General features: G+C 39.9%; 2 protein-coding genes across 5 annotated transcripts in view; one reads left to right on the top strand and one right to left on the bottom strand.

Annotated features, from left to right (window-relative positions):
* Positions 1–26,906, top strand: part of LOC132858821 (NACHT, LRR and PYD domains-containing protein 12-like) — a 301,006-nt gene that overhangs the window by 76,940 nt on the left and 197,160 nt on the right. The window lies entirely within an intron of this gene.
* LOC132858858 (leucine-rich repeat flightless-interacting protein 2-like) lies at positions 6,002–24,442 on the bottom strand. Of its 4 annotated transcripts, none has more exons than XM_060889388.1 (22): positions 23,819–24,442; positions 20,700–20,804; positions 18,721–18,830; positions 17,940–18,032; positions 17,698–17,781; positions 17,409–17,579; positions 17,053–17,145; positions 16,744–16,914; positions 16,491–16,565; positions 16,116–16,208; positions 15,621–15,791; positions 15,340–15,432; positions 14,506–14,592; positions 14,224–14,394; positions 13,578–13,658; positions 13,311–13,481; positions 12,964–13,056; positions 7,843–8,013; positions 7,558–7,650; positions 7,297–7,467; positions 7,132–7,216; positions 6,002–7,020 (listed from the first exon to the last, which is right to left on the bottom strand). In XM_060889388.1, the coding sequence occupies exons 3-20, from the start codon at positions 18,772–18,774 to the stop codon at positions 7,363–7,365; spliced, it is 2,070 nt and encodes a 689-aa protein (XP_060745371.1). In that variant the 5' UTR covers positions 18,775–18,830; positions 20,700–20,804; positions 23,819–24,442; the 3' UTR covers positions 6,002–7,020; positions 7,132–7,216; positions 7,297–7,362. The 4 variants fall into 4 exon arrangements, with proteins under 4 accessions (XP_060745371.1, XP_060745372.1, XP_060745373.1 ...); XM_060889389.1 differs by having other exon boundaries at positions 7,558–7,647; XM_060889390.1 differs by lacking the exon at positions 17,940–18,032.

The raw sequence follows: 26,906 nt of genomic DNA, 5'->3' as shown, positions 1-26,906 counted from the left end.
AAATCAGCATCTTTAAAAAGCTGGTCAGCTTTTTAAACGGGTCAGTAAACGGGTGCAGTGACTTTGGGTTTCAAAAACCCAACCAACACCAGCAGATGACATTGCACCCCAAATCATCACAGACTGTGGAAACTTAACACTGGACGTCAAGCAACTTGGGCTATGAGCTTCTCCACCCTCCATCTCATTGCTGCACTCCGTTCTGCTGGCTTTTGGTAGCTGCTTACATCAGATTCAAAACTCTGATGCTTGCCTACAAAGCCAAAAATGGACCAGCTCTATTAACCTCAAAGCTTTTGTTACTCCTTGCATTGCACCACGGTTCCTCAGATCTACCAGCACTGCCCAATTGGTCCCAACTTCTCTAATGGTAAGAGGTAGGTATACAGTACCGCAAGACTCTTTTCTGCTCTGGCACCCAGGTGGTGGAATTAACTTCAGACAATCCACTGCAACGCGAACTAAACCCTGTGCATTGCAGATAAGATAGGATTGTATCTTACAATGTCAAGGCAAACCGTTATGTTCAACTGTCATGCTCATCACTTTAAGCAAGCTGGCTGGCTTTTTGCCTCGTTATTATAGGTAAACATGCCATGAAACGTAGTGAAACGATAATTTGACCTTTATTAATTTTATTTTTTGGGTGAACTATTCCTTTAACTATGATTTTATCGATGTTTATCTGTGTTATTGATGTATTTTAAATATCTATTTATTACTATTTATTACTGCTTATTATACATGTTCATTGATGTTTTAAAATGTTTTTTTATAATATAATATTTGAATTAAATTGAATGTTTTGGATACCACTATTAAATTATTGTTTTTATTATTATTTTACTGACTTTAAGTCAGCCTACTTATAGACAATGCCTATCTTGGCACTGTGCATGTACAACACTGTTTTTTGGACACTACCAAGTGAAAATAGTTAGGTTAGATACATTTGAGTAGGTCTGTTTTGTTAAAAATCGATAGCTGTAATGCTTCTGTGCAGAAAGAAACCCGTGAGCCACGAAGGTAAGTGAGCACAAAGAGCGGTTCAAAACCCCTTATGAAGAAAGATAAAGCAAGGTCCGTGACGTCGCCCGGTATGTCGCAACCGGGGCCCCACCCTGGTGCCAGGCCCGGGGTTGGGGCTCGCATGCGAGCGCCTGGTGGCTGGGTCTTACCCCACGGGGCCCGGCCGGGCTCAGCCCGAAGGAGCGACGTGGGGCCGATCTCCTGTGGGCCCACCACCTGCAGAAGAAACCGTAAGGGGCTGGTGCAATGTGGATTGGGTGGCAGTCGAAGGCGGGAGCCTAGGCGACCCAATCCCCGGACACGGAATCTGGCTCTAGGGACATGGAATGTCACCTCGCTGGGGGGGAAGGAGCCTGAGCTGGTGCGGGAGGTTGAGAGATACCGACTAGATATAGTTGGGCTCGCCTCCACGCACAGCTTGGGCTCTGGAACCCAACTCCTCGAGAGAGGCTGGGCTCTCTACTACTCTGGAGTTGCCCGCGGTGAGAGGCGGTGGGCTGGTGTGGGCTTGCTCATAGCCCCCCAGCTCAGCAGCCATGTGTTAGAGTTCACCCCGGTGAACGAGAGGGTCGTTTCCCTGCGCCTTCGGGTCGGGGATAGGTCTCTCACTGTTATTTGTGCTTACGGGCCAAATGGCAGTGTAGAGTACCCGACCTTCTTGGCGTCTCTGGAAGGGGTGCTGGAAAGTGCTCTGACTGGGGACTCCGTCGTTCTACTGGGGGACTTCAACGCTCACGTGGGCAGCGACAGTGACACCTGGAGGGGCGTGATTGGGAGGAACACCCCCCCCCAACCTGAACTCGAGTGGTGTTCGTTTATTGGACTTCTGTGCTAGTCACAGTTTGTCCATAACAAACACCATGTTCAAGCATAAGGGTGTCCATCAGTACACATGGCATCAGGACACCCTAGGTCGGAAGTTTTTGTGGTTGTTTCATCTGACCTCCGGCCGTATGTCTTGGACACTCGGTTAAAGAGAGGGGCGGAGCTGTCAACTGATCACCACCTGGTGGTGAGTTGGATCCGATGGCCGGGGAGGAAGTTGGACAGACTTGGTATACCCAAACGTACTGTGAGGGTCCGCTGGGAACGTTTGGCAGAGTCTCCGGTCAGAGAGATCTTCAACTCGCACCTCCGGCAGAGCTTCAACCAGATCCCGAGGGAGGTTGGAGACATTGAGTCTGAGTGGACCATGTTCTCCACCTCCATTGTCGAGGCGGCCGTGCGAAGCTGTGGCCGCAAGGTCTCCGGTGCCTGTCGTGGTGGCAATCCCCGAACCCGGTGGTGGACCCCGGAAGTAAGGGATGCCGTCAAGCTGAAGAAGGAGTCCTATCGAGCCTGGTTGGCTCGGGGGACTCCGGAGGCAGCTGATAGGTACCAGAGGGCCAAGCGAGCTTCAGCCCGGGTGGTTGCAGAGGCAAAAACTCGGGTCAGGGAGGAGTTCGGTGAGGCCATGGAGAAGGACTATCAGTTGGCCTCGAAGAAATTCTGGCAAACCGTCCGGCACCTCAGGAGGGGGAAGCAGTGTCCTGCTCACACTGTTTACAGTGGGAGTGGGAATCTGCTGACTTCGACTGGGGACATTCTCGGACGGTGGAAGGAGTACTTCGAGGATCTCCACAACCCCACCGACATGTCTTCCACTGAGGAAGCAGAGGCAGAGGGCTCAGTTGAGGACTCGTCGATCACCCAAGCTGAGGTCACTGAGGATGAGATCCGCCCTGAGTACCTCAAGTCTCTGGATTTTGTGGGGCTGTCTTGGTTGACACGCCTCTGCAACATCGCATGGCGGCTGGGGACAGTGCCTCTGGACTGGCAGACTGGGGTGGTGGTCCCTCTGTTTAAGAAGGGGGACCGGAGGGTGTGTTCCATCTACAGGGGGATCACACTCCTCAGCCTCCCCGGAAAAGTCTAAGCCAGGGTACTGGAGAGGAGAATTTGGCCGATAGTCGAACCTCGGATTCAGGAGGAACAATGCGGGTTTCGTCCCGGTCGTGGAACACTGGACCATCTCTATACCCTCACCAGGTTGCTGGAGGGTTCATGGGAGTTTGCCCAACCAGTCCACATGTGCTTTGTGGATCTGGAGAAGGCATTCGACTCTGTCCCTCGTGGTGATCTGTGGGGGGTGCTCTGGGAGTATGGGGTCCGGGGCCCTCTGCTAAGGGCTGTCCAGTCCCTATATGACCGGAGCAGGAGTTTGGTTCGCATTGCCGGCAGTAAGTCAGACTTGTTCCCGGTGCATGTTGGACTCCGGCAGGGCTGCCCTTTGTCACCGGTCCTGTTCATTATTTATATGGACAGGATTTCTAGGCGCAGTCGGGGGCCAGAGGGAGTCCGGTTTGGGGACCACGGGATTTCGTCTCTGCTTTTTGCAGATGATGTTGTCCTGTTGGCTTCTTCAAATCAGGACCTTCAGCGTACACTGGGACAGTTTGCAGCCGAGTGTGAAGCGGCGGGGATGAGAATCAGCACCTCCAAGTCCGAGGCCATGGTTCTCAGCCGGGAAAAGGGTAGCTTGCCCCCTTTAGGTTGGTGGAAAGCTCCTGTTCCAGATGCCTCCTGGATGCCTCCCTGGGGAGGTGTTCCGGGCATGTCCAACCGGGAGGAGGCCCCGGGGAAGACCTAGGACACGCTGAAGGGACTATGTCTCTCGGCTGGCCTGGGAATGCCTCAGTATTCCCCCGGAGGAGCTGTAGGAAGTGTCTGGGGAGAGGGAAGTCTGGGAGTCCCTGCTCAGACTGCTGCCCCCACGACCCGGCCCCGGATATGCGGTAGAAGATGGATGGATGGATGGATGGATGATGGTATTGCATCACTTATAGCTCTTAAACCTTTAAAATAGAGTTTAGGAAGATGTATGTAACTACAGTCATTAGCTTTGGTTAACTATTGAAGCCTTTTCTCTTGTCAAAAGGCTCAACGTGACCGCAGACTTTATTGAACATTGCTGGCAGCAGCGACGTCTGTGTCCGTACCATTCTTATCAATAGCATAATCTCGTATCTCCCTGCTCCCAAGTCATAAAGCTTGTATCTCCGATAAAACGTGACTTTGGGAAAATGATGTGTTAATGTTGGTACACAACAGTATATGATAGCAATATAAGGTATAATAACAACTTTAACGATACAATGTTTAATAACTCAAAAAAATACGGCGTTTTTTTAATTTCCTGAAAAATAATGGTTTTGGAGATACGAGGATTCCGCCCGACAGCGACGATATGTAAACATATGTACAGTGAATAAATATAAAGGCTATACGTAGATACACATAAATGAAATAGTGCAGATGTATGTAAAGCACTATATTTGTAGAGGATAAGGAGTATAAAAAATACAATATGCGATATGTACATTGTATGTAGAATTTTACAGAAGTTACTGTAAATAGAGTATTTTTACAGTGTTCGAACGGTGTAGAGTTCAGTAGTGTGACGGTGAATGGAAAAAAAGCTGTCCTTGAACCTGCTGGCTCTGACTGCTATGCTTCATGAACATCTTCAATAAACACTTTTCCCCTGAACTTGGTCCAGCTTACTTTTCTTTTACATATTAGAAGCATTCTAGTACTGTACGTTGGCGAGCTACCCAATGACATTCAATAAAATGACATTCAATGCAGCACATGGAAAAGAAATATCATAAGACCTGAGAAAGAAAATATTTTTTTTGCACAAAAAAAGTCAAGGCTATAAAAAAATTATTAAAGCATTACTTATAAGCTTGAATACTGTCGCAAAATTGGGCATGCGGGAAATTCCCTGAGATGTCCAGGCCGTCCCTGCAAGTTAACACCTCATCAAAAGCGTTCTGTGATGAGAAAAGTTAAATAAAATCGCTGTGTTGACAAGTTCTGCACAGTTGGTTAAATCATTTGAAAGCTAAACTGGGGTGAGTGTTTCCCATGACACCATACGATGTACACTGCAGAGGAGTGGCATGCATGGCTGTCGTCCACGAAGGAAGCCACTGCTGAAGACCATGCACAAAAAAGCCTGTCTAGAATTTGCCAGGGCTTATGTTGTCAAAGGCAAAGAATATGAGGACTCTATATTTTGTAGTGATGAGACAAAGATTAATGTTTTTTGGCTCTAATGGGTGCCAAACTGTATGGTGTCACAAGCATGAGGAGTACAGTGAAAAATGCATGGTATCAACAGTAAAGCATGGGGGTGGCAGTGTTCTTGTGTGGGGTTGCATGAGTGCTGCAGGTGTCAGGACATTGCATTTCACTGATGGCACCATGAATTCACAGACATACTGTGAAATACTGAAAGAGACGCTAGTGCCCTATTTCACTGGGCACCCTTTCAACATGATAATGACCCAAAACATACATCTAAGACCACTGGTTCATTTCTCAGGAGGAACAGGGTAAAAGTGATTCAGTGGCCAAGCATGTCACCACACCTCAACCCAGAAGAACACTTGTGGGGCATTCTGAAAAGACAAGCTGAACATCATAGTCCATTCAGCATCCATGATCTGATAGTGTTCATACAAGAATAAAAAAGATAGAATGCTGTATGTCCTAAACTTGTTCATTCAATGCCTACAAGAATTCATGCTGTTCTTAAAAATCAAGGAGCCCATACTAAATATTAGACTTAGTTCAGTCTGTTGTAGAAGGTAATCATTTTTACAAATGGGGTGTACTCATTTATGCTGAGCACTGTATGTATATATATTAAATGAAAATATTTGCCAACAAATAAACATCACTTAATAATGATTGATTTTGAGTTCCAGTGTTCATAATTGAAATGAACAGTATGAAATTTCAGTGGACCATTTTTAATTCAGTAATATGAGATAATTGCTCAGGGGTCTGAATACTTTTGCAAGGCACTGTATATTGTGATAAAATTCACTTACAAGCCAGTTTTGTAAATAATTCTATACTAGTGTAATGATGTGTCGTGAGACGGAGGATCCATTTGCACGCTTTAATAAGAAACTAGTGGTACAACAGGCTTAGGTCAGAGTCGGCAAACACAACAACGTAGGTGAGGCAGAAATCAGAATCAGTAACACAGGCAGAAGGTCAGGGCAGGCGGCAAACAAACGTAAATCAGAGCAAAACAGAAACCAGGAAAACACAGGAAATAAACGCTCAGACCGATAGCAGAGGCAATTCGAGACTTCGGACTGGAGTCATGTTCAAGTTTTATAGGAAACGGGTAATTGGCAGTAGGTGGCGGTGTAATTACATACATTACATAAATTCACATATAAGTTCATTTAAACTGTACAAATCAAATATTACACTTTTTTGCAGGAATGTTTATTTAATCCACTTCATCTTGAGGACCTCCATGTTAACAGTCGTTCTTGTTTCATGCTACTAACCACCATGGACAGTGAATAACACCTGGGTAATCTCTTGTGTGCGAATGCTGAAACCTTTACCGCAAAGTCATATGACAACAGTGACATAATACTTACTGTAAACTACTTTAGCTGGTATGATGGAGAGGAAACAGACTCAAAAGGAAACCCATCCTAATTTTCCAACACCAGAGAGTGTGATTATAAATTATTATAAACACTGGAGACTCTGAATTACCATAAACAGTGGAGAGTGTGATTATGAATAATGTTTTTTCTACAATCATATACAGTCAATTTGGAATTGTGTAATAACTTAAATTGCTATGAAACTTGAGCCAATGGCTGTTTGAATGTTACCCTACTGGTGCTTAGAACTGAGCTCTCAGGGCCCCAACCGTAATCCAAGCTTCTCAGATCTGTCCCGTGGGTTGGGCCCTTAATTTAGGATAAACCTCTCAGGGCCCAGCAGTGAAGAGCAAGAGAACACTAGTTGGGATTTGATAAGCAGGTTCCAGACCATTGTGACATATGTGTTGGGTTCCAGTAAGAACCAGAACACTGTCATCATATGACTTTGCATACCCAGGTGTTAAACACTGACCCTGGAGGTTTCTCCGGTGTTAATAAGATCACAGGATGGTCCTATGCAATAGTTCTGTGAAAAAACAGATTTAATGTAGTAAGATGATCAGGGAGAAGCTTAAATTTTGACTTTTAAAACACGATGTATTATAGCAGTCATGACATAGTGAGAAGACAAACTTACTTTAGTAACTCATCATAGATTAGAGTCCATTCAGCTTGTTCTGCATCTCCAGGATATTAGGAGCCTCAAGCTCTCTATCTCTCTCCTGAAACACAGTCATTGTGCTGTTCATATCTGAGTGAACAGTAATGACACATTACTTCATATACGTATTATTCCACCCACCTCTATTATCTCTTCACAATTCCTGCGTGGCTCAGAAAGCTCTTCCTTCAGCTGCTGCACTAAACATCATAGTGAGTTCACCTGGGACATCAGCTCAGACTTTTCGTCATCCAGCTGTGCACTGGACTCCATCGCCGGCTCATGTTTCTCCTCAGTTTCAGCCAAAGATGCCTGAAATTTTAACACCCAAAGCATGTTGGCACACTGTCAGACACAAGAGTTCACATCAGTGGTGATGATTATATGAGTAGAAAAACTTACACTCGGTGGCTCATCGTTATGTTGTAGAGTTTCCTTCATTTGATTGTACTGTGACTTCAGGATGCTGTAATCCTGCCGCTCTTGCTCGTACTTCTAAAACACACCCATATACATATACTGATTGCTATATTGTAACACTGTAGTGATTTATTTTTTTTTTGCAATAACAGTAGTAGTAAAACATTTATGAGAGGAAAAGCTTACTATAAGTGACTCATCGCGCTCATCACTGGTCCTCAAACCATTTCTAACTAAATTGCTTAACACCAGTATTGTCTTACTTACCTGCTTTATGGCACCACACATCATGGCTGAATCAGAGAGCTTCTCCTCCAGCTGCTGCACTGTGCCTTCCAGTTTGTGCACCTGGTACATCAGGTCCGACTTCTCGTTCTCCAGCTGAACGTTGGACTCCATCGCCTGGTTGTATTTCTCCACAGCTTTTGCCAGAGAGACCTGGAAGTTCAACAAATGAAGTTTTTGGCTTTATTTTCTTCAACACAAATGGATTTGAATTAACACTCTTCAGAACAGCCTGGAATGTATTGTATGGTGGCCAAGAAGTGCAAAACAAAATAAAAAATCTGGAAACAAAATAACAAACCAGAAACCACGACATTTCAGACAAACCGGAAAATGTAGGTATAGTTTGCCAATGGAAGTCTTACTGCTGATTGGATGATACAGCTGTCACTCAAGATATACAGGAAGTACAGCAGGCTGCAGCAGTAGAAAGTCGAAATGTGTAAAAATGTATTGTCCTCACTGTGGATTATAATATGGCAAATTTCTGCAGTCCATGTGGAAAAAATCTGGAGATTTCTGAAAAGCATCCGCGATCTCCTTCACCACAGCTAAAGAAATACAAAAAAGATTGTATACAAGTAATAACTAACAAAGGGATTCACACAATATAAAGGCTAAACTATTTTATAACCCTTCTCATATTAATAATGGGGAAAATAAAGTTAAAAATCCAGAAAAAAGATAAATTCATGTTACTGTAGAATTACGATATTTCTCTTCAAAGTAACCATATCTGGCAATAAATTTGTGCCAGGAGAAAATATAAAATCCATTATAAAATGTTTCAAAATGTTAATCAAAGCATCTCAGATCATTTCATAGTCACCTACTCAATGCTCACAATGATCTACGACGTGTCTCTGCGCTGTTCCTTATGTATTAAGTTCTTGCAGCAAAACAGCATAATGTCGTCAGGTTTAACACACAACTTGTGTTTCTGCTGAAGTTCTAACCACATTGTCTGGTAACCGAACAACTCCCCTGGCCCACAAAGCTCTGCTCTTATAGCATTCCTTACATCATTTAATCTGGGATAGTTTTGTCTCTGAAACATACCTGTATTAATTAATGTAATTAACTGATTTAAATCTAAATTTTAATAGCCATCCTTCACCTCGTCCCATTGATACAAATACACACATAGCTCATCCTATAGAAACTGTGTCTGTTCCTCAAGTAGAGAGATCAAAAGTAAATGCTTGAGAAGTTCTCAAAATAATCTTAGTGTAATTAGACCAGAAAAATGGCAAAGAAACAAACAAAAACATTTCCTAAAGTTTGGGCTTCTGAACATTAGATTACTTGCACCCAAAGCACTTATTGTAAAAGAAATCATCTCAGAAAATAGCCTTACTGCACTCTGCCTTTCTGAAACTTGGATTAAACCAGATGAATACATCGGTCTAAATGAGTCTACACCATCAGGATATATCTATAAACATGAGCCTTGTCAGACTGGAAGTGGAGGTGGTGTTGCCACTACTTTAGTGATTTCCTCACTGTTACCCAGAGAACACAGTATAGATTTAATTCCTTTGAAGTGCTTGTTCTTAATGTTGCACTCTCGCACATGCACACGAAAAAATCCATGATGTCTTTTGATCAAGCGACCGTCTACAGACCCCCAGGGCCCTACACTGACTTTCTTAGAGAATTTGCAGATTTTCTTTCGGACCTATTGGTTAACTTTGATAAAGCATTAATTGTAGGAGACTTTAACATTCACGTTGACGATACAATCGATGCTTTAGGACATTCATCGACCTACTCAACTCATTTGGGCTTAAACAAAACATCACTACAGCAACACATCTTCTTAATCACACACTAGATTTAATAATATCACACGGAATAGATGTTACTGATATAGATATCATACCTCAGAGTGATGACATCACAGACCATTACCTCATACTGTACACACTACCTGGAAAAACAGACTAACTGTGTCTCACCACGTTATCGACTCGGTAGAACTATTATTCCGACCACTAAAGACAGATTCATAACCTGCCTGATCTGTCTGGACTTCTTACTGTACACTTAAACACAAACGATCTAGATGTAATGACTAACAGCATAGGCGCTATATTCACTAGCACATTAGACACTGTTGCCCCAATCCGATTAAAGAAGGTTAGAGATAAAAAACCTGCACCGTGGTATAATACACACCCTCAAGAGAGAAACCCGTAACCTTCAGCAAAAATGGAGAAAAACTAAATTAGAGGTTTTTAGAATTGCGTACAAGGACAGTATGTCCAAATATAGACAGGCTCTAAAAGCTGCTAGGGCTCTGACCACCTGAGCAAACTCATAGTAAATAACCAGAACAATCCCAGGTTTTTATTTAGCACAGTGGCTAGATTAACAAAAAAACAGAAATGTGAACACACTATTCCATCACAGTTCAGTAGTGAGGATTTTATGAGATTCTTTACTGATAAAATTAAAAGCATCAGGAACAAAATAGTTGATGTTAAACATATGAGAGCACTTTGTGACCCAGTGTCACCTAAAGCTCTACACTCACAACTACAGTGCTTTACAAGTACAGGACAGGAAGAGTTAGATAAACTTATTACTACAGCTACATCAACAACATGTTCACTAGACCCCATTCCAACTAAATTACTGAAAGAAGTTTTATATAAAGCTGGTGAGCCTCTTCTTAATATTATTAACTCCTCGCTATCTTTAGGTTACGTCCCTAAATCCTTCAAGTTGGCAGTTATTAAGCCACTCATTAAGAAACCTAATTTAGATCCTAATGAACTATCAAATTACAGACCTATTTCACATCTTCCGTTTATGTCTAAAATACTAGAAAAGGTTGTTTCTGTTCAATTGTGCTCCTTCTTGCAGGAGAACAATATCTTTGAAGAGTTTCAGTCAGGTTTCAGGCCCCATCATAGCACAGAAACTGCACTTGTTAAAGTTACAAATGACTTGTTCTTAGCTTCGGACCAAGACTGTATGTCACTATTAGTTCTACTTGACCTTAGTGCAGCATTCGACACTATAGATCACAACATTCTCCTAGATCGCTTACAAAATTACACAGGTATTCATGGACAGGCTTTAAGTTGGTTTAAATCCTACCTGTCTTATCGATACCATTTTGTAGAATTAAATGGTGAATCCTCCAGTTTATTGCCAGTTAATTATGGGGTTCCTCAAGGATCAGTCCTTGGACTTCTGCTTTTCTCGATATACAGTACATGCTTCAATTAGGGAATACTATTAGAAGACATGGGATTAATTTCCACTGTTACACTGAGGATACACAGTTATATATCTCATCAAAACCAGATGAAATAGCTGAATTGTCCAAATGAACTCAGTGCCTTAGAGAGATAAAAGATTGGATGAGCTGTAATTTTCTGTTATTAAACTCCGATAAGACAGAAATACTACTTATCGGTCCAAAAACCAGTACACAGAAATGCTCACAATTTAACTTCCATTTAGAGGGATGTACTGTTACTAGTAGCTCGACAGTGAAAGACCTGGGTGTTTATTAGACAGCAACTTGTCTTTTGAAAATCATATCACCCATACCACAAAAACAGCCTTCTTTCACCTTAGAAATATTGCCAAGCTGAGAAACATCCTGTCTGTATCTGATGCGGAAAAGCTAGTTCATGCCTTCATGACCTCTAGACTTGACTATTGTAATGCATTACTAGGTGGTTGTCCTGCATCTTTAATAAATATGCTACAGTTAGTCCAAAATGCAGCTGCCAGAGTTCTTACCAGGACAAAAAAATATGATCATATAACCCCAATTTTATCATCTGCTATTCACATAGAAGACTAGTTAGATACATGGGAGCTAAACCTTTAAGAGCCTTATAACACGTTACAATCCTTCACGCTATCTGAGATCACAAACTCAGGACTTCTGGTAGTTTCCAGAATATCTAAGTCTACTAAAGGTGGTAGAGCGTTTTCATATTTAGCTCCCAAACTCTGGAATAGTCTTCCTGATAGTGTTCGGGGCTCAGACACACTTTCCTAGTTTAAATGTAGATTAAAAACTCATCTCTTTAGTCAGGCGTACACATAATACATCCCATAATACTGTGCATTATTTGTTAATCCCTCTACACTGCTTCTCTCTTTCTACCTATCCCGAGGCATCCAGAAACTGTACCAGCTCCGGTCGTCTTCCGTGCGATGAAGATTTTGGACCTCCACTGAAATGAGGACGACTCAGTGAATCCTGAGGCATCTAGAGATCTACCAGCTCCAGTCAGACTCTACGATACTAAAAAGATGTGAACTCCATGTGATCTTTTGCATCTATACAACATCTGTTTGACTGTATTTTTTATAATACACACCCTCCAGTGTCACCCATATGAGGATGAGGTTCCCCTTTGAGTCTGGTTCCTCTCAAGGTTTCTTCCTTTACCATCTAAGGGAGTTTTTCCTCCCCACAGTCACCTGAGTCACCTCAGACTTGCTCATTGGGGATAAATACATACACGTTGTGAACTAAATCTATCTAATATTAATCTTGAATTTTGTATTATATTAATCTTTATATTATTCTTTATATTAACCTTTTGTTCTATGTTTATGTTCTGTAAAGCTGCTTTGAGACAAAGTCAATTGTAAAAAGCGCTATACAAATAAACTTGAATTGAATTGAATTGAATATTCTTCAGATGTGTTTTTAAAGATCACAACCTAATCTTTGTGCCATGAGATGATAAGCATATTAAGAATCGTGGCATATTAATGTTCTTCCTTTTCTTGCTTGACAATGGGATTGTTATTTTCTTAGATTTAACATGAACGCAGAACTCCACACAAGCACTTGAAATAAACTTATACACAATTTCCTACTGCCTGTATAGTTTAAGTGACAGATGTATTGTCCAATCAGCAGTAATTCTTCCATTCGCTAAGTATTCCTACCTTTTCCGGTTTGTCTGAAATGTTGTTGTGTTTTCTGATTTGTTAATTTGTTTTTCACTTCTTGTCCACCTTGTAGTCCACCACTTGTGGACTAAAGACACACACACAACACTACACAACACTACACAACACACCACACACACACACACAATTCTATAATGTGTGAAATAATACCGTATGAGATTTCTCTTGGTCAGATAGAGTTTCCTTCATCTGATCACACTGAGACTGCATGATGCTGTAAGCCTCCCGCTCTTGCTCACACTCCTAAAACACAACATTGCCCACTTAATGTTTATATCGACAATAAACCTCATATGCTGTGATCTATTTAAGTCTGAAATATTTTTAAAAATGATCACACTATAATTTTATCATTAAGCAGGGGTGCCAATAAATATGGGTTTCCTGTTTTTTTTTTGCATTTTTGTTACAACAATGTGTGAGATCATTTCATAATGTTACTTCTAATAAAAAGGAACGCAATGCAAGGATTTTAACGCAAGGATTTTCTAACTTACTCTCAGTGCCGCATTACATGTTCTCTTGGTCGCAGAGAGCTCTTTCTTTAAGTTCTGCACCAAGTCTTGCAGTCTGACCACAGTGAAATGCAGGGTACTGTTCTCATTCTCCAGCTTAGTATTGGTCTTCATCACCTCACTGTACTTCGTCTCAGATTCACACAGAGAGACCTGGACGTTTAACAAAGTTATTTACTACTACACACATTCAGACAGACACACACACTTCACAATAACAGCTGTGCTTGTGAGAGAAGAAAAACAAACCCTAATTGATTCTTTTTCCTGCTCTAAAGTCTCCTCCTTGGATTTGGTCATAGTTTGAATGCTCTTTGCTATGGAACACTCCTAAAACACATCCAGAGAGAAAAAGAGGTTAAAATCTTTACTACTTAAAGTTCACAGTATCTACAGTAGCTGAATTGTCCAAATTCTAAGTTCTACAGTATCATAAACAGGAAACAGAGTATCATTAATTTGTCTTTTGTCCAAGTATGTAGTGTACTCTGGAAGTATTAAAGAGGTATTAGATCAGATTTACATCTTTCATTTCCTGATCTTTACATCTAGATGGGTTACAAAAAAATGGTGGCAGACCAGACGATTTGGAGCTGAGCAAAAGGATAGGAACAGACTGTTTTTAAGGTGATTAAAGTAAATGACACTTTATATTTGACCTCATGAATGTTGCTTAAATTAACTGTATCAGCAGTATCAGGAAATGAACGCAATAATTCTGTCTGATCTATTGCCAGATTAACCTTAAACCTTCAAAACAAAGATCTGATCTTGCTGTTACAATACTTTTGGAAGAGAGAGTACACAACCTGCATTGTAACATTATGTAACAGGAACATAACAAGCCCTCATGTTATTTCTAAAGGAACTGCTTAACAGAAGGGTTTTCACTTACCAACAAGGCCTCAGCACACTGCCTGCGTTTTTCAGCCAGCAGTTCACCCAAACCCTCCACTTTGCCTTTCAGATTCTCCACCTGGGACATCAGATCTAACTTCTCTTTTACCAGATGAGCATTGGTCTCCTTTTCCTGCTCATATCTCTTCTCAGCTTCAGCCATTTGTTTCTATACACACAGACTTAGACATGAGGAATCTCAACGATAAGTAAACAAGAACACACACACACACATTCAGTTTACAACATCAGGCTTGGTAACCTGAGAAGAAAAACCTACCTTTAGTAACTTCTCATTGTGTGTTAAAGTCATCTGATCATACTGTGATATCAGGATATTGTGAGCTCCGAGCTTTTGCTCATTCTCCTAAAACATAGTCATGAAGCAGAATATCAGCTAATAACAAGTTCATGAGTATATAGAGGTAAAAAACTTGCTCAAGTGGAATGATTTCCATTGTGCAAGAAAAACACAAGAGTTATCTGGACTGTAGTAACATATAGTATCTTATCAGGCAGCAGGTACACCTCACACACACACGGTCACGTATGTTTTAAAGTGTAAATCGTCGCTGTCGGGCGGAAACCCCGTATGTCCAAATTTGGTCAGTTTCGTATTTTTTCACATATCGATGCTATTGATCAGTCCCCACGTGGGTCTGTTATTTTTACAAATTATTAACCAATCTAAAGTCTTGAAAATCGCTTGAGCGCAAATCTCATAACTCCATTGGACACTTCAACTGTCCAGCTCTTCCTCACTCCGCGGGAGAGCTTCGAGGCATATTTCTCCTCAAGAAGAGTTGCAACAAATCAACACGTCTTCTGAGGTAAATGTTTTCAAAACACTGGGCTCAAAGAAAAAAAATCTTGACCCCCGCTAGTTCTGGTGCTCGTCTGAGGACAGGAATTTAGCGCAAGACAATCCACTGCAACGCGGACTAAACCCTGTGCACTCAGATAAGGTACAGCGTTTTTTTAATTTCCTGAAAAGTAACGGTTTTGGAGATACGAGGATTCCGCCTGACAGTGACGATATATTTGTTCCTAAATATACATGTTTAAGAGTTACTGTATTTACATCTCTGACCCACAACTGAGACACATGACTTACCTTTAGTAACTGACTGCACTCACTTAAAGCTTTCCTAAAGTCTGCACAACGTAACGTCTCTTTAACGTGAGCCTCCCGCTCTTGCTCACACTCCTAAAACACAGATTACATGATTCTTATCTACAATGGGTCACTTTCAGCAAACTAGACCAGAAACCAGAAATCATTTTAGACATTTTGTTTAACTACATGATGTAGCTGATGGTGCAACTTATCATGCAGCATGAATATCAAGTGTCCTCATATTATTTCTATAGCTAAATACAAGGATGTTCTCTTACCCTCCTTATGTCTTCACATGTCCTGCATGTCTCAGCGAGCTTCTTCTCCATCACCTCCACTGTACCTTGCAGCGTGGTCACCAGGGACATCAGGTCAGAGTTCTTGTTCTCCAGCTCAGCATTGGTCATCACTGTCTTCTCATATTTGCTTTCAGCTTCATCCAGAGAGGCCTGGAAGATTTTTTATTGTTAACCCAAATCTCTCATGGTTCCATGCTCTACTATATTAGAAGTCCTTTGAATTGTAACATGATTCATAGTTTGAGGAGTCATAGCTGATTGCATACAGAACTAGGCCTGTGTTTAATTCTGACTCTCTCACATCTCTCTACCATTAAGTCTGGAAAGTCTCGTGTTTTGCATTTGAGCTTCAAGTATTTATGTAAAAGATTAGTATATATAATTTAAGGTTTACCTCAAATGAACTCTTCTGGTCACATTTATTTTTCCTTGTAAAGGTCACAAAAGCAGTCATGGCCTCATGACAGATCTTACCTGCATTAACTCTTCATTCTGCTTTAACAACTTCTTTAACACCTCATTTTGTGACATGAGCATACGGTGAACCTCTGGCATTCTCTCACAGTCCTAAAACACAGTCATAGAGCAGAAGACATTTACACTTTAGTGCTAAATGGACCACTTCACCTGAAAAGAAGTAACTTCAGAGTAACTACTGTGAATTTAAAAAAAGACATGGATTTAAGCCTTAAACAAAATATCCAGCATTTAAATGAGCTCTATTAACAAACCAATACCTGAGCCTCTATCTTTAACATAGCCCAGGTATAGAGTTAGAAAATGGAGGATTTGCTCATTGTTAAGTAGGACTCAGACTGGCTTATTGGTTTCATAATACACACATCTTACCTTCAGTAAAATGTCCTTCATCTCACTGCACTCGGACTGCAGGATCCTCAGCTGCTGTTTTGCTCCATCACATTCCTACAGCACAGCCATGGACAAAAAGAACAGATAAATGTTCACATCTACAATGTGTTAACTCTATTCACAATAAACACTAGCATCTTAAACTAAACGTTTGTTTATTTTATTAAACTACATATAACCTGTGGAGTAACTCATCATGACCTTATGATCTATTATTTCTAAATGAACTTACTCTTGTTAACTCTTTACACGTTATCCGGGACACAGCGAGCTCTCTGTCCAACTCCTGCACTGAGTCTTGTAGAGTTTCCACATCAGACCTCAGACTGGAGTTCTCGTCTTCCACTTGGCTTATGTACGCCATTGCTTCCTCATATTTCTCCTTAACTGTAGTTAGAGACTCCTGGAAATGTAATAACTGAAGCTGTTTGGCTTTGTTTACTGTTACACACACATTCAGACATGTTCGAGGAGTTGACTCATCAGTCAGAACCACCTGAAAAGGTTTGTGGACAAAAACACATGAGAGGGAAAAACATACCCTTAGTGTCATGAGCTTCTCCTTACGCTTTGCCTTCTTCTCGTCAAGCTTGTTCTGCACGTATTTACAGATTTTCTGCTCTACTTCATATTTCTGAAACACAGCCATGGTGAAAAAGAAGTTCACATGTTCACAGACAACAGGCCACAGGCCACTTCCTGTATAACAATAATTAAAAACCCCAATCTTGAACCCCAAACTTCTGATCAACAACCCAGAGCTTTAACTGCTTGAGCCACCACTGTTTTTATTTCACTCAGTTAAATAAAGCCTGTGAAGTAACTCGCTATGTAGCATGAAAGTCAAGCTTCCTCACATTATTACTAAAGGAAGTGTTTAAGGATTTTCTCACTCACCCTCTTTGCCTCAATACACTCTGTGCGTGTCTCACACAGAAGGTGACCCAGCTGCTGCATCGAGCCTTGCAGTGTGTCCACCCTGGACATCAGCTTGGACTTCTCCTTCTCCAGCTGGGCATTAGTCTTCATCGCCTGCTTGTATTTCCTCTCAGCTTCAGGCAGAGAGACCTGGAAATTCAATAACAGAAGCATGTTATTTACATCTACACATTCAGACACTCCAGAGTACAACATGTTGCTCATCAGAACAGTTATAAAAACCTTTTGAGAGGAAAAAGGTTAATACCATTAGTAACTCATCCCGCTGTTTTAATGTCTCTTCATACTGGGACTGCAGGATGCTGTAAGCCTCCTCTGCTTGCTCACCATCCTACAACACACAGAGGTTTAACAATACAGTCAGATTCCAAGTTGTGCTTCTCATATTTATATTTTCCTCACAGACACAACACAAGCTCATCATATTTCTAGCTACTGAATATGAGCTTCTTTTCTCAATAGCTGTACAGTGAGTTTCTTCTAACACACCTTGTTGTTTCTCTCACACTCTCTGTTTGCCTCACAGAGCAGTTCCTCAAGCTCCCTCACTCGCTCCTCCAGCTTGGAGCTCTCTCTGTCCACCTCAAAGATAAAAAAATGTCCAGAGATTATCTAAACACGCTGATAAACATCCTGACTCGTCTCATTCTGGACATATTTTTCTATGACTGCAGTCTTCAGTCTAGTCCTGGAAAAATAAACTCTCAGAAGTGTCAAAACACTTCAGTTATAATTGTCTAAAGTTATGAAAAGATGTAAGAACAAACATACATACTTCACTTAAACCCAGCTAACACATGAGCTAATGCAGCTAATTAGCTAACAGCTAGCTCCCCTGAGGGCGACTTAATAACTAGCTAACTAACAAAAGCATTGTATTGATTTTATTATATATATATATATATATAATATATATATATATATATATATATATATATATATAAATATATATATATATATATATAAAATATATATATATATATAAAAAAAAATATATATATATATATATATATATATATATATATATATATATATAAATATATATATATATTTTTATATATATATATAGATATAGAGATATATATATAGAGAGAGAGATATACATATATATATATATAGATAAACAGAGAGAGAGAGAGAGAGAGAGAGAGAGAGAGAGAGAGAGATGAGTAATATTTTCTCAGACAAACAGTGATGAAAGTGTCCATAAGGACCTGAGAGTGATGAGGTGTAGAAGTAGAGATTAGAGTGATGGTGGATTGGTGAGTACCTCAAGGACAATGCTGTCAGTCTGAGTGTCTCTGACTCCATTCACATCAAACATCAAGTCTGACTCCACCAAAGAACAATCTGTATCTGTACTCAGCGTCTCTACTGGGTCTAAATACAAACAGACAAAACACCTCCTCACGTCAGCCTGCAGTCAGCACAGTCTCCATTACATACACATATTACTTCTAATACAGGGAGAGAGAGAGAGAGAGAGAGAGAGAGAGAGAGAGAGAGAGAGAGAGAGAGAGAGAGAGACAGAGAGACAAACACCCAGAGACAGAGAGAGAGACAGAGACAGAGACAGAGACACACACACACACAGAGAGAGAGAGAGAGAGAGAGAGAGAGAGAGAGAGAGAGAGAGAGAGAGAGAGAGAGAGAGGTGTACTTCCGGTAACAGGTGAGTCTGCGCGCTCCGCCTTTCTCTCTCCATCGCCTTCTAAATTAATATAATAATAAACTCCTGCGGCCGTGACTGCAGCTGCAGCTCCAGCCGCAAACAGCAGAGGGCGCAGTACAAGATCTGCAGTCTGAGAGCGAATGAAAGTCATTAAATGTCTCATTGTATCGCTGAACTCGCGTTAAACAGCCCGTCGTTTAGAAAGTTTAAATAAACACTAGAACGTCTTTACGTCATCACTTTATTACAGCGGTTTGTTCTGTTACGTCACAAACACAGAACTCTAGAAGCTTCATCCAGCAGACTGTAGAGCTACAAAGAGCTGGAATATCCAGCAGACATTTATTATGTTCCTCTCCTACTGACCACTGCTTCTAATATAACTACACTAACACATTAATATGGATCTAAACAAATCACTTCTAGTGTCATCATATATAAAACCATCAGTGCTGTAATATACTGTAGAGCTGACTTGTTTCCTCATATATGCATTAATTACCACTAAACACAATATTTCAGTCTGGTCCAGATAACAAGAAAACTGAAAGCAAACACTGAATTCATGTAAAGTGATTCATAATAATGAATTAAAAATAGTGGTGCAATTAATAACTGCAATTTTATTTCCTTAACAAAAGAAAACAGATTCTAATAAAACTTAAAATAACTGATTACAGAGAGGTGAAATAATGTTCTTTAGATTTATGTGGAAACAAAACATAAGACAAACGCTAACAATGTTTTTCATTAATAAAAGAATACACATAGGGTATTTAAATGATTTATCTGTAATATATTTCAGTGCTCAACAATCAGACACTGTGTAAAACACTATACTGTTAAAATGATTTAGGTGAACACACTACCTGGGGATAATCACAGATTTATGAGATCTCTCTGGGAAGCAGTGAAAAGACATTTTAAGGCCATATGGATATCGTTAATATATATACTTACACTTCCAGTCCAAAGGTTTTACACTAACAGACAAATATCTCAATCACTCTAATCACTCATCACACTTCATAATAACAAGCTCAGACTAATCTACATGTATATTAACTTGTTCATAGAATTTTACAGTATTACAGGAACTGCTTTAAATGAGTAAACCAGCCTTAAAGCACTCATTTTAACTGTCATTACAAAGATTTATGGATTTACTTGAACACTTTTCAAAAAGCGTCCATTCTTTATTATTATAATAAATGGGCATTTTACAGCTACTGGTTTTCCTGATTTACAATCAAGCACCTTGACTGAAGTATAAACAGATTAAAACCATCTTAGACTTAAACGTATTCTAACAGTAAATCTAAACACAAACACTGAACATTAATAACCTGCAAAAATACAATGTAAATATACTGTTTATATACTGAACCATATACTGTGAAATATCCTCAACTGAAGAAATACAAAATAAACTAATACATCTTAATGTAATTAAGTACACAACACTACTGATTCATAAACACGTTTATTTACATAAATTTACAAGATCAACCATTTATTCACAAAGAGTTCTTCAGAGCGGCTCAGAAAGAAGTGAAAAACTAAAAATGGCATTTCACCTAGGCATGGGCATCAGACAGTGATGCTCTTTTATCTTCAGCAAACATTCTGATGAACTCAGGAGTTTCTGCAGCAGCTTCTGGACGTCTCACATCATGGTAGAGCTGAGGGAAGATCAGACATACGAGAATTCATTTAAAACACAAATCAGTCAATAATCTAACCAGCGTTCAGTATTCTGGTGTGATCACTGATTAACACGACAGTCAGTGACTTTAAACCTTTAATATCTGTGATATCTCCTCAGATAAGGTCACACTTTATCATCATATCACTTAATAATTTATTCATTATTTAATGAAGCAAAAATGGGCTACATTCAATAAATCCAATCTTGGCTTAAACAGCACTTAGTGATATAAAAATGTTGTTTAGACTGACATAATAAAGAATGTGCAAACACCAAATCTTCACCAATCACCTCAACATGCACAGATTTGACATCACACCAACACAAGATGTGTAAGATCTCTCATGGACTTGTAGTATTGAAACTCAAAAATTTAACAGCTCAGCTATAGAGTGCTTTTTACCTTTGAGCATTTCCATTTGCTCTTTATCATGTGTCATTTCAGCAAGTTCTTAAAGTTTTATTTATTGTTGACACCGTTGTCTAATCTCTGCCTTTACCAAAAGTCCCACCAGTGCTGCAGGATTGAAATGAATTTTTAAAATCAATCCCAAAATGCTTGACATCCTCTATAAAATGTTTGTCACATAATAGATTCATATTAAAACACCAGAAGGTCCTTTTTGGTTTTAGAGAGCTTAAGGTTCTCCCACACTGTACCATACCATGATCTGAGATGCCTACTAGAGTAACTGTGCAGTATCGAAGAGTGTTGATGATTTAAACCATAAAATCTGTCCAGCCTTGCCAAAGAAAGCATGTTATTATAGCAATGAACAATGAACTGGGGCTGTAGCTATCGAATATTTTTGTAATCGAGTATTCTACCTAAAATTTAAGAGAAAATAAGGCGGGTCTCTTAAAATGAACAACTAATTGGTTTCCTTTTTGAGAAAAATCAAGCCTCACGTTAGTTCAGGCAGGCCACGTCATCAAGCATGCATCAGCTGATAATCAGCTGTTCATGACGCGCACCAATCCGGTTACGACATCCATATTATCTGACCCTTTAAATTCCAATTCATTGAGCAGCTTTCTTTCCTCCCCGGTCCAAAGACATGCATGGTAGGTTGACTGGTATCTCCGGAAATTTGTCCGTAGTGTGTGACTGCGTGAGTGAATGACAGTGTGTATGTGTGTGCCCTGCGATGGGTTGGCACTCCGTCCAGGGTGTATCCTGCCTTGATGCCCGATGACGCCTGAGATAGGCACAGGCTCCCGGGTCACGGATAAGCGTTAGAAAATGAATGCGTGAGAAAGCGGCTCATTCATCGCTGCTGCTGGGATTTAAACTCCCTCCTCCAACCCCGACTCCACCAAGCCGCAACCCGTTGTTAGTGTACCAGTTTACGTTATAAATCTTCATCATGTATTCGTTTTTTTTTCCTTCTCTATCCCCCTCTCTCTATTCATTTATTTATTTATTTATTTTTCAAAACATGTAAGTGAGCATATTTAATACTATGCATGATTAATGATTCTGCTGTTATACAGGGGGTCTATTCTATTTTCTAGTCACTGCTCTCCCCGCTCTGTCCACGCATGCGCACGGACGGGCGCATGGATTTTTGCCCAGAACAGAACCATACCGCCAACACTAACTGTATGCATATCATCTCATAAATCCTCATTTGACAAAGTGGTCCTGACTGAAATGAACTTTTATTTTTTAAATGCATAGTATGCAATGCATACAACAATATTTTCTATCAAAAATAAACATTTAGATATTACCCATTGTTTCTCTGTCTGTACTCATACTTGTGAAAAATGACAAAGTTGACTGAGAAGAATTAAGTACATTTAAGTGCCGCACATTCTGTGCTTTAAATTAACCCTTTTCTGAGATGCAAAAACAAAAAAAAAATATTTTCAAATTACTTTTTTAAAGTATCAAAACTGAGGCATACATTAAAATAAATAATAATAATAAATAATAATAATAAATAGTAATAATAATAATAATAATAATAATAATAATCATAATAATAATAATAGAAAAATACTGCCTTTAAGTCATGCAACTTAACTTTCAGAACTGAAAGATTCAAAATCTACAGCTCAGGCATAACTTAAGCCTTTACTGTCTTCTTGGAATGCTTTGTGGTATTTAAGAGACAAAAAAATGGACAGGAACTTGGACCTAGAGACTATGCATGGTTTCACACAGAGTGCTTTAAGCATATATATATTAAATCAGAATATAAAAGTCTCTCTCTCTCTCAACGTGTGTGCTTTAAAAGTCTTTAAAGGAGCATGTGATTGCAACTAAAAAAAGTTAACAACATTGCTCAGAACTGAGGCTTGCCCTGCGCTTTGAAGCAATGTTTCCTTTGGACATTTTCTGTCGTTTTCTCCTGTTTGTTTCTTCACTTTGCTCATTGCCATCGCGCCCTTCCATTTTGCAGCCCGCACGCACCCGCGCCCTCAAATCAAAAGACCGCTAACTCCTCGCGTCTCCTTCTGCTTTGACGTAAGCCAGTTGTCTCACACACACACACACACACATACACACAATAATTGCACAAGAACGTGACGTGAGCTTTAAAATGAATTAAACGACATCCACAAGCTCATCTGACTCAGTGAGATGAATTAGCCTCTAGTGTGAGGCCATGTGGGGCAATTAAAATCTCTCAAGTTTCAAACATTACATAAAGTATTAAAAACATTCTGTCAATCACAGTGGTGGGGTCATAAACACATAAAAACAAGAGCATGATTCTCAAACTTATTTTTCACCAATCTACCTTTTAAATCTGCTCCACTTAAAAAGAAAGGAGAACAAAAATTGTAGAAAATAAAATTACAGCTGTCACTAAGAGGTGTTCTGGCTTAGGAAGGACAGTCCATTAAATTCTCTTGTCCATTAGACACGTCACTGTGGTTCTCTTGTGGAACTAGAATGTCAACTGTTTTGTTCATTAGTTCGTACAATTAAACGGTTACACTGAAACCCATCAACCCTGTCGGCTACCTGAAACTCACCTTTAGCTGGATGTTCTTCCTCCTCTACAGTTGTATTCTCTCCTTCAGTTGATGGTCCAAACTTCATCCTGTGTTCCCCAGGTGCCTCCTGACTGAACTCCTGTGCTGCAGTGATCTGTGTTTCTCCTCAGTATGGTCTCACTATGGTCCTTGTGTCTTCGTTAAATCTAAATCTTCTCGGTTATCTTTCACCATCATGTAAACGACTGAAATACACATTTTCATTAGAATTCGTCAACCGGACCTTCTGTTTTATGGGTATACAGAGGAAGCACAGGGGTAAAAACACCACCAATCTCCACCCCACTCTCTATTAAACTGTTTGCTACCCGACAGTTCTGACGAAGATAACAATGTTCTTGTTCATTCGGTCTGCAGCCAGGATGTTGTTACAGCCCACTAGCTTCCCTACAGATAAACAACGCTCCTCTACACTGACACTCGAGTCTATTCTAACAGCATGGCGTGGGGTGAGAAACGCCAGGCTCTCAGGATCTGGGCCAGCCATATGCTCTCAGTGCAAAGCTGTTTAACCCTGAGCTAATGCTCACAAAACAACACTCACACTAACCTTATCACCGGGAGAAGAAAGACGACTATACGCTCAACGCTCCGCCCCCTCGTTCACGCATGCGCAGAGAGATGGGAGGAGAGAGACAGACACAGACACACACACACACACACACGCACGCACACACACACACACACACACACACACACACACACACACACACACACACACACACACACATTAATAAATGGAAATTAAATAAATACTTTCTATTTGGTTAAAATGTGGTCAATGATCCTGGTGAAACAGGTTTTTTTTGGGTGGTGGGGGTTTTCTGGGGGGTTGGAAATGTCACTCTTGCCTGTCTTCAAAACTTGAGAGCCCTGGGGGAGAGAGAGAGAGAGAGAGAGAGAGAGAGAGAGAGAGAGAGAGAGAGAGAGAGAGAGAGGAAGGGAGGAGAGAGAGAGAGAGAGAGAGGAAGGGGGAAAGAGAAAGTGAGAGAGAGAGAGAGAGAGAGAGAGAGAGAGAGAAAGAGAGAGAGCGAGAGAGACAGACAGACAGAGAGAGAGAGAAAGAGAGAGAGAGGGAGGGAGAGAGAAGGAGAGAGAGAGAGAACATGTGAGTGTACGTATTTCAAATCAAAGCCAGAAAAACCCAAGAACTAAGTTCTTAAACCAGCCCCTTTATCAGCCGTCTTAATGAGAGAATAGACTAATATTAGAATAAACACAATCACATACGTTAGTAAAAATACAGAAAATCATTTAAAGCTCTGACCACATTTCACTGGACAGCTGCACACAAGTAACATACATTTCATATATTTTATTTCAAACCTGTTCTGTTGTACGTTATTTATCTTCTTTATGTGATAAGTATGTAAATAATTGTCCTCACAAAACCCTCACTTGTACGTTTGCGCTACACTGACACCTTATTATTTCTCACTGATTTATTTCATCTTTTTTGCTTTGGAAATATTGCATTCTAACCATCATGCCAGTAAAGCAACAAGAAACTGTAAAATAGCTACAGTATAAGTATAAATGTGTAAAAAGTCTAAATCATAATACAAAAAACATGTGAATTAATTACCATAAAGTGGACTGTGGTTCTTCATGATCAACAACATGTTGGTCTGCTCCAATAGAAACGTTATCATCTCCCGTTTATAATATAATATAATATAATATAATATAATATAATATAATATAATATAATATAATATAATATAATATAATATAATTCATTTGTTCATTCTTACTAACATCTGTGTTCTAACATTTAATTAGAACAAATGAGAACTTCCACAAGTTCTAACAGGATAATGAGCAGATCTTTACCCATCACATCACTGCTCTTATCCAATCACAGGAGCTTTAAATAACAAACACTACTGTGTCATTTAGATCTTGTTCTACATTTATATTTAAGTGCAGACTTAAATATAAAGAACAAACTCAGGTGAATTTTACAGGAATGACAGAAGACACAATGTTCAGTAACAATCATTCTCATGAACTCATTTGTGACTTTTTGTAGACTGTCTGAATCCCTGTTTTCTGCCTTCACATGAATTTTACATCAACACACTTTACTGAACACAAAACAGCATTAAAGAGAATCGTTAGAAAAATTCTGATTAAACAGAATATAGTGACATTTTCTAAAACTGGTTTTATTTCCTAATCTGGTAATCTAATATTTTAGGAACTAATGATAATTAGTTAATTAATTAGATTAACTTTATGATAATGTTCATGATGTAATGTTTAGCATGTGGGGGGATGTGGTAGCCTAGTGGTTATGGTGTTGGACTACTGATCAGATCATGAGTTCAAATACCACGTCCACCAAGCTGCCACTGCTGGCTCCCTGAGCAAAGCCCTTAATGCTCACTTGTATAAACTGAAATAAAATGTGAGTCACTTTGGATAAGGGAGTCTGCTAAATAATGTAAATGTAAGAGCAGAGTGCAAGCAGACTCCAAGTTTATTTAAGGACACATTCAGGTGTCTCAGGTTTGATCTCAGAGCTGAAGTCAGAGCAGCAAAGCCTTCTATCTAAGACACCACACATACAACCTGTAGAGAGACACAATGACACACTCTTCACTGGATGTACACAGGGACATTTATCTTGGTAAAGGGTCTGGGCTCATGCCCCCAGAAAGAATAAAATTCTGGTGATTTTGAGAGCATTAATTGATTAATTATTTCTCTCTCTCTCTCTCTTTATATATATATATATATATATATCATCAAAGTTGATTCCTTTCACTAATTCCATATTATATTAATTCATTGTACACAGACTGATATATTTCAAATGTTTATTTCTTTTAATTTTGATGATTTAAAGCCCCACCCCAATCACTTCTAAAAAGAGATAATGCTGCTACACAAACAATACAATACTCTACAATACAATTTCCGGTGGCACCCTGTATGTCAACAGCGCTGGTGACAGTCATTGATAACCCGGGCATCAACCGATCCGGTATGGAATTCCCACTGGGATTCGCATGTTTAAATTTGGCACATTTTATGCCTTTGCCTTCCTAATAAAGCTTTTGAT

The sequence above is a fragment of the Tachysurus vachellii genome, chromosome 16 (genome assembly GCF_030014155.1).
Source record: "Tachysurus vachellii isolate PV-2020 chromosome 16, HZAU_Pvac_v1, whole genome shotgun sequence".
NCBI classification, from domain to species: Eukaryota; Metazoa; Chordata; class Actinopteri; order Siluriformes; family Bagridae; genus Tachysurus; species Tachysurus vachellii.
Note: the sequence above shows the minus strand (reverse complement) of the source record. Positions and strands in the feature narration are given on the sequence as shown.

Bases quoted from the DNA above. Each gene is read 5' to 3' on its own strand.
- LOC132858858 (XM_060889388.1), bottom strand. From the start codon at position 18,774: ATGTTTGATGTGAATGGAGTCAGAGACACTCAGACTGACAGCATTGTC. The intron at 14,593-15,339 runs GTAAGTCATGTG...ACTATGTTTTAG, and splicing joins AGTGCAGTCAGTTACTAAAG to GAGAATGAGCAAAAGCTCGG. The intron at 8,014-12,963 runs GTATTATTTCAC...TTGAACTTCCAG, and splicing joins ACCAAGAGAAATCTCATACG to GTCTCTCTGGCAAAAGCTGT.